Source organism: Salvia splendens, chromosome 15, assembly GCF_004379255.2.
Source record: "Salvia splendens isolate huo1 chromosome 15, SspV2, whole genome shotgun sequence".
Lineage (NCBI taxonomy): Eukaryota > Viridiplantae > Streptophyta > Magnoliopsida > Lamiales > Lamiaceae > Salvia > Salvia splendens.
Window position 1 is genome coordinate 6,870,507 of NC_056046.1, and position 8,030 is coordinate 6,878,536.

At 32.4% G+C, this 8,030-nt stretch overlaps 1 protein-coding gene across 3 annotated transcripts; it reads left to right on the forward strand.

Moving 5' to 3' along the window:
- Positions 1-3,047: 3,047 nt before the first annotated feature.
- Positions 3,048-5,189, forward strand: LOC121767303 (transcription factor bHLH148-like). Of its 3 annotated transcripts, none has more exons than XM_042163547.1 (4): positions 3,048-3,208; positions 3,510-4,137; positions 4,616-4,685; positions 4,777-5,189. In XM_042163547.1, the coding sequence occupies exons 2-3, from the start codon at positions 3,565-3,567 to the stop codon at positions 4,676-4,678; spliced, it is 636 nt and encodes a 211-aa protein (XP_042019481.1). In that variant the 5' UTR covers positions 3,048-3,208; positions 3,510-3,564; the 3' UTR covers positions 4,679-4,685; positions 4,777-5,189. The 3 variants fall into 3 exon arrangements, with proteins under 3 accessions (XP_042019481.1, XP_042019482.1, XP_042019480.1); XM_042163548.1 differs by having other exon boundaries at positions 4,833-5,189; XM_042163546.1 differs by having other exon boundaries at positions 4,616-5,189.
- Positions 5,190-8,030: the final 2,841 nt, after the last annotated feature.

Here is an 8,030-nt window from a genome sequence, read left to right on the forward strand (position 1 = left end):
AAAGAGTCACTTCAATTTGTCCCATGGTAGGGCGGCAACAACGTTTATAATCATGACATAATGTTGCTACTACAATTTTGTGCACTTGTAAATATTATTTTATTCATACCATTACCAACACATGACAGCCATTATTTTCTGTCAGAGCTTGGATTAGGTTTATGATTAGAGCACTATCTATGATTATGATCTTTAACACATTTTTTTATTACTTAATCCTTTGTTAGAATTGACTTAAAGATGGTTATGATATCAATTTGCCGAATAATGCTGCCCAACAATATTTTGTTTCATATATATACTAATTGGAATTTGATATAAGTTTTTTCTTACACAGAATTTTAAATATATTTTCTACATAATGATTTAATTATGCCTATATACATTCTCTCTGATTTTTACACTGTTTTTTTATATATAAATTCAATATCGGTGTCTATATATGATTAACATAAATTTAGAATTTTTTTGCACTCGAGACACGACCATATTTATATTTATCAATACTGTTCCATATAAGAATGTTTTTCTACTGAAAATGTTCCAATTGTTACCTAAATTCGGGCAAGTGAACTGTGTGTTTACCCAATTTTCTGGTGAACGTGAGTTGCATTTATTTTCCAATTTATAAATAAAGCAGACAAAGGTGGAAACCACCACAAGGTTCTCTTAACCTATTCTATTTCGATTGATATGTCTCTATAGTATTTTTTGCATAAAAAATATCAAAAGTTGGATTAATCATTGCACGGAACATTGTGAATATGGTGGGGAGGGAACCAATTGATTTTTTTTTGGAAACCAGACATTTCAAGTGTCCAAATTATTGCAAATCATTTCATCGTATATTTTGTTCTTGTTCGTACTAAAAGTATTCCCTTTTAGTATTATTTAAAGTATATTAAGATTTTTTTAGAAAGAATTGCATTTCATTTCCATTAGCCAGGAGTATAAATTTGAAAAAGAATCTGATTTTAAGAAACTTGGTTTTTTACTTGGTAATATCAAGTAAAGAATATGCTAATAGCAAAACACAAACTGTAACAATTTTTAGTCAATTCAATTTTTTTCTCACAAACTCTGAAATTAGTTGAAATATTATGCGAACTTTAAGTTTTTTAGCCAATAGTTGATGTATGGAGTATTTTTGTTTTGGTTTGAAGTTGATGTATATTTTTATTAGCCCCAAAAAAAACTCATATTTTAGTGTAACAGCCAATATTACGGTTCAACCAAATATAATTACATTAATTTACGGCGTTAGAGTTACTAGTAGGAGTAGTACATTTTAAAGACACAATTCCCAAGAGCTAACTTCCAGCCATATAACATGGAGTTTTGAGTTAATGTCATCTTGGAAAGGCAAGATCAAATTATTTGAAATTTAAAATGATTTTGAAAATAAATAAATAAATAAATAAAATGACCGAACCGGACCGGATCGGTGGGTTTGGCTACGAATCAATATGTTTTTTCATCCGATCCGAGCCTAAAAATCATTTGCAATTTTCATTTTCGGTCTCCTCGCTCCTCCTTCATCCGCAGCCACCCTCTCTCGTGCACTCAAAATATTTAAATTAATTTTTTTGGTGGGGAATGGTTTTATATTTCTCACAATTTATTTCCATTGAAGTTTGGTGATTCTTTTCGCTAATCTATTTAGTTTATAACCTTTTAATTGCGTTCTTATTTTGAGATGTTTCAAATTTAAATTTTCTATTATTTGATATTTAAAATTATTTGTAAATTTACAAATTTGTTGGTATTTAAGCTTAGTAAGATTCGAAAAAATTGTTTACACAACTGTGTTTTTTATTAATCAAAGTAATTTAAAAATGTTTTAGAATGTATATTGAATTGTGCACATATGCATACATGTGTTCTAGTATTCTGATTCAACTATTGATCTCATCGGTCTGACTAGTTTGAACAATGAATTTGATAGTTTTGTCGGTTCGCTTATCAATTAGATTTTTAAAACATTACGGGATACACATATATCTAGCGTCAGTGTTGGTGGTGGTAACAATGAGTCTTATTGTACTCTCTCTCTGTCCCACTACAAGTGAGACGTTCTTTTTTGTCGTTGTTTTGCGAAGATGATAATAAATAGTTAAAGTATAAATAAAATAAAGCAAGAGAGAGAATAATATAGAAGGGAGTCGTACATACATTATTATTTTACTTACTTTACTTTATCTCTACTTTAACTATTTATTATCATTTTTGTAAAAACAACGTTGATTTGGAGCGCCTCACTTGTAGCGGGACAAAGGGAGTATAAAACATGAAGTACGGAGTACTATTTAGCTTATCTCAAGTGATTTAGTTTATCCCTGAATGTGACTTTATCTATAAAAGAGTTTATCTTGTATGGTTACAAATCTGAGTACTTGTGACAATTATATAGCTCAATTACAAAAAATTGTACTCCCTCCGTCCCCTAAAATTCGTCATCATTTGACCCGGCACGAGTTTTAAGAAATATAATAGAAAGTTAGTTGAAAAAGTTGGTGCCATGTGGGTCCTACTTTTATATATTAGTTTTATAATAAATTGTGAGTGTGAATGAGTTAGTGGAATGTAGGGTCTACTACAAAAAATGGTAAAAGTGAAATGTGACAAATTTTTAGGGACGGACGAAAAAGGAAATAGGTGACAAATTTTCAGGGACGGAGGGAGTACTTCCTTCGTTCTATAGGTGTTATAGCATTTCTTTAGATACGGAATTAAGAATACGTATTTAATAAGTTAAGTTAAGTTAAGTGAGAATAAAACTATTTAATTCCGCAATTACTCAAGACTGTTTGCATATACACTATTTCTAGAGTAAAAATGCTCTAATAAAATATTAATTTTTTTTATTAGTGTTTATCTTTGATATTATGTGGAGTTAGTCAACAAACACATCTACGTAGGAGTATTAGATGGCACTAAAGAATAATTAACATGAAAACTTAATACAGAATTGATGGTTACATTTTCAACTTACTTTATCACATTACGCATTTCCTTTTTTTTATTTAATTTAAAGGGAAAATAAATTTAAAAAAGCATGGGCATGAAGTGAGCCTCCATTTGGTTACCTATAAATCCTCCATTGATAAAGTAATCTCCAATCCCAAAATCTCTGTTCAACAGGATTGAATTTGCATTAACTTTTCTCTGGATTTCCCCTCGATTTGATCAGACCCTAGCAGGAGCAAAGGTATATCCAGATTTCTATACGCATCTCCGTTTCTATCGATTTTGCTATTGCTTTGAAAATTTAGCAGTTTAATTCATTCATAGAACTCTCGCGAGCATCAATTATGATTACGACTGTGATTAGAATTATTATCCGTTTCTCTGTTGCTTCTGATTTTATCTCTCCCATCAATTTGATTGTGAGATTATAATTTTTAATCAATTTGAGAGCTCGGATTTCCTTTCACTTTTTCCGATACCTATTTGAATCTGGCAGTGGTATTGAATCTGTCTCATCTTTAACCGTTCAATTGAATCCGCAGCTGCAAAATCTTCAATCAAATTCGTTGGATTCATTAAAAAGCAGCAGCTAATAAGATGTCATCATCGCTCATGTCAGCGAATCCAGCACTAAATTCCGGCAGATCGTCGACGAGGAGACGGAACAAGAAGAAAATCCAAAGCCACGCTATAGCCGAAAATCTCAGCAGCAACGATCAGCACCAAAACTCACCAATCGAATGGAAATCCGACGCGCAGCAGCAAATCTACTCGTCGAAGCTTCTCCAAGCGCTGCGCCAAGTCCGGAACGGCGACGGCTCGCCGGCGCCGAAGCGCGTGCACGAAGCCGCCGACAGAGCCCTAGCCACCACGGCGAAGGGGCGAACGCGATGGAGCAGAGCGATCCTGACCAACCGGCTGAAGCTGAAGTTCATGAAAAAGAATAACATCGTGAAGCGGCAGAGAAAGGTGATGACGTCGATCTCCACCGGCAACAGCCGCTCCCAGAGGAAATCGAAGGTGAAGATTTTGCGGCTCAAATCCAAGTCTCTACCGGCTTTCCAGCGCAAGGTCCGCGTTCTAAGCCGGTTGGTCCCTGGTTGCCGGAAACAGCCTATGCCGGTCGTTTTGGAAGAAGCCACTGATTATATCGCCGCCCTTGAAATGCAGGTATACTTAATTTGCATTTAATTCGACATTATATTGTTTAACTCTCTATATATGAACGCATCATACAATAGACTTGAACCCAAAATCTTTTATTCGGCATTAGCCATTCTATAAATAGCAGTATTCTAATTAGACTATGGCTCAGATACACAGAATTGGAATTAGAATTCTAATTCAATGCCAAATTAGTATTTGTTAAAAAAATGCTATACATAATTGAATTTGAAGGAATGGATTGAAGTGAGTGTAGTGTGTGAATGTATCCAATTTTATACGTAATTATTTGGAATTCCAATTATCTACTATACATATGAAATTCAAATTGTGGAATTAGAAGGAATTGGAATTGGAATTCAATTTCAAATCCAATTTTTTGTGATATCAAAATTGGAATTGGAATTGGAATTGAAAGCTCCATTCCCAGGACACCGGAGCCTATGTGTTGTTTAATAGTAATTTGGTTGTCATGTGATTGCAGGTGAGAGCGATGAGTGCCTTAGCCGAGCTGCTCTCTGTTTCAGGCTCATCAAGTTCCCACTAAGCTTGGGGTATGTGATAATGTTTATTTATATCAAAGTAACAATATTGTTTGAATGTATATATATTGATGTGTATTGCATTTTGTTGAAACGATTTAAGGCTGGTTGAGTGTGATTAAGAAGTGAATTTTGTGTGTATTGGTTACACATTGCAAGGAATGGACATGTGAGGAAAAAAGGGACTCATGCATAAAATTAGGAGGTAGCAATCAAGTTGGGTTGGTCCCTATGGAAGAATGGAATATCTGAGTATGTCGTTTCTGGCTTGGGGGGTTGGATGGTGAAATTCATTTGTCAGTGTAACATGCACAGCAATGAAAATGACTTATCTTTTTGAATGTTATGGGGTGGTGTGAAATGTGAATGGAATGGACCTTTTTAGATGCCCTAATATTATTATACTTTTCATCTTTTTGTCTCTGTTAAAGTTCCATCAATTCTATTGGCTACTAGTCTATTACATGTAAAAAAATGTAGTACTAGTACTTATATGGATATTGTCTTTTGTCTTAATTACTGGGATAGTTTAAAAGAATATTGAAAATGTGTAAAGCCACTAAGTAAATGGTATCCGTGTCACAACATATAATGCCACGTCATTTCCAGAGAAGTAGATGATGCTATAGATTTATTTAGTTTCATAAAAGGGAGAAATGTTCAGCTGGGCGACACTATTTAGGCGTAAAACGAGCAACTGCCTACGTGTTTAATGAATTTTCCTTAAATAGTCTCTCTCTTTAATATTATATTTTATTGTAGTAGGGCCATCGATTCTCTCTCTCCCACATTCTTTTCTCCTTCAAGTTCAACTATACAAGTGACTAGTGAGTGTTTTTTCACCATGGAATCAATGTTTTTTGCTTCCAGAATTTAATGAACGTCAAATATTCCTAGTATAATTCAATTGGAAATCAAATATTCTTTTGCAGTTAATTTTCATCATAAAATTTCTTAAAACCAGATAACTTTTGCAGTTTTATTTTATAAAAATTGAGCTTTGTAAAGAAAAATCCATGGTCATCACATTTGAACTCGTTTCTTTCCCATCGACAGCCAAAATCAAAATTTTGCAATCATGTCCATTATAATAATAGCCCATTTGTTCAATCTTAAGATGGAGGGTATTATTTTCAATAAATTCTAAAAAAGTAGAATTTGCACATATCAGTGGGAAGGTGGGTAGCAGTGATCTATCAAAAGACAAAAAATACTTACTTACTGTAATTGCCTATAAAATCGTATAATAACAAGCAAAATAATATGGTTACTTTTATAGTATTGCTTCATTTGGCTATCTGTGGAGTATTTATCACTCGTAAGGTTGAAGAAGAAGAAGAAGAGTGTGTGAGAGAGAATTTGAAGGCCCCACCATTATAAAATATTGTACATTAAAGAGAGAGACTATTTAAGGAAAATTCATTACACACGTAGGCAGTCGCTCACCTTATGCCCAAATAGTGTCGCAAATATTTCTCCATAAAAGGACAAAGTAAACTTCAAATAATAGGGAATATAAGCTTGAATATTGTAAAGGGATTCTTTCGGATTTCCTAATTTGCTAGTTTAAGCCAAGGTTGATTTTTAAATTTTTCCACAGAAAATTTAAAAAGGATATATTATATACTAATCAGAAGTTTGCAAAATGACGTAACAGATAAAGTGGATTTGGCAATGGGAAGTTTGTCCAAGAACTATTACACACATTGACATAGTTAACACTTAATGAAGCTTCAATACAAAACATAAAAGTAAAAGTGGTCACTAAGATTGGTATAGCAAGTTGAGAAAGTAGAGGGATTTCATACCATTCCTTCAACAGTAGTAAACAATGTATAATTCCAATCTCCAAATTTGTTAGGTTAAGCGTTAATGTTAAAAACCTACAACTCAGCTTGTTGATCACAAAAGTTAATTAAAGATAATGACTAATCCCGTTTAGAGCATCTTCACTAATTAGCTCAATCATCATATCTAATTCGACTGATTTGTACATAATTGGAATCCACAAACAGTGGTTAAGCTCATTCAAAAAAGTACTGAACCACATGAGCTGAACTTACCATAATTGGGCCCCAAATTAATTATAAATAATTGATATCAATTTAACTTTTGACAAATATAGATAAATAAATAAAATAATATATGTATGCAGAAGCTTGGAAGCAACGAATCAGATAGGAAATGTGGGTTCCATGGAGCATCTAATCAATTGTGGGTGGGAAGCATGTGCCATTAAATTATAAATCCAGAAACTTAGAGAAGAGGTTTAAAAACCAAGTTAAATTAAAGTTAGAAAATAATTTATTATATAGGGAAAAATTGCACTATTGCATAAAGATGGATTATTAATATTTTATGTCGATAAAGTTTCATCGAATCTCTCATATGTGATACGTGTAATTTTAAAAGCAAACTTGAATATATATAGTTTAGCAGTCATGTCTCGTATGTTGTATTGTTGTCATTCATAATCAAAGTAGCTTCATTTTATACTAGCAATCTGAGGTTCAAATTTAAATAATTTTTTATTAATTGGTTAATAGTAGCATAATTTTGGTAGGTATAGCTCAAGATTATTATTTTATTATGTTCAAGCTAACTAACTGGTACTTAGCTTGAAAGGATTTGTTATCATGATTGAGTGCTTAGTTTGGCCAGCCATAGGCCATAGCAATATGATAGCATAATTGTGTTTTTGATGGAAATATATCATTAGATTAATCTCAACGATATATATCAATTATCGAACTTATAAACCTTTAAAGAATATACTCCCTCCATCTGCGAATATGAGTTCCATTTCTTTCCGTCACGAATTTTAAGAAATATTAAGAAAAAATGGGTAGAAGAAAATTAGTAGAATATGAGTCACACTTATGTATATTAGTTTTAAATGATATATGAATGGAATGAGTTAGTGCCTTAGTGAGTGGAATGAACCGAAATTCTTATTCACGAACGTACCAAAATGGAAAAACGGAACTTCTATTCGTCAACGGAGATAGTATAAAGTAATGAGCATATAAGGGAATCAGCTACACAATGAAAAAATAGCTCGAAAAAACCCATGGTATATTATGTTTAGTACAACGCTAGCTCCTCAATTTAACAGATTGTTTTGGACTGTTTTTTTATGAATATATAGAATAGGTAATAATGTACAATTATTACCTATTTAACATAATGTACGTACCAGTTAATTACCCGAATTCCTAGTTATTAGTATCTTTTAACTAATAGTACAATTTAACATAAAATTTTATATATTAATAATGTACTTATTCATTAGAGTTGTCGTCTTGTTGATTACTAGTTGTTGAGTCTTCTTTCAAACTAAATAATGTACTATACTAT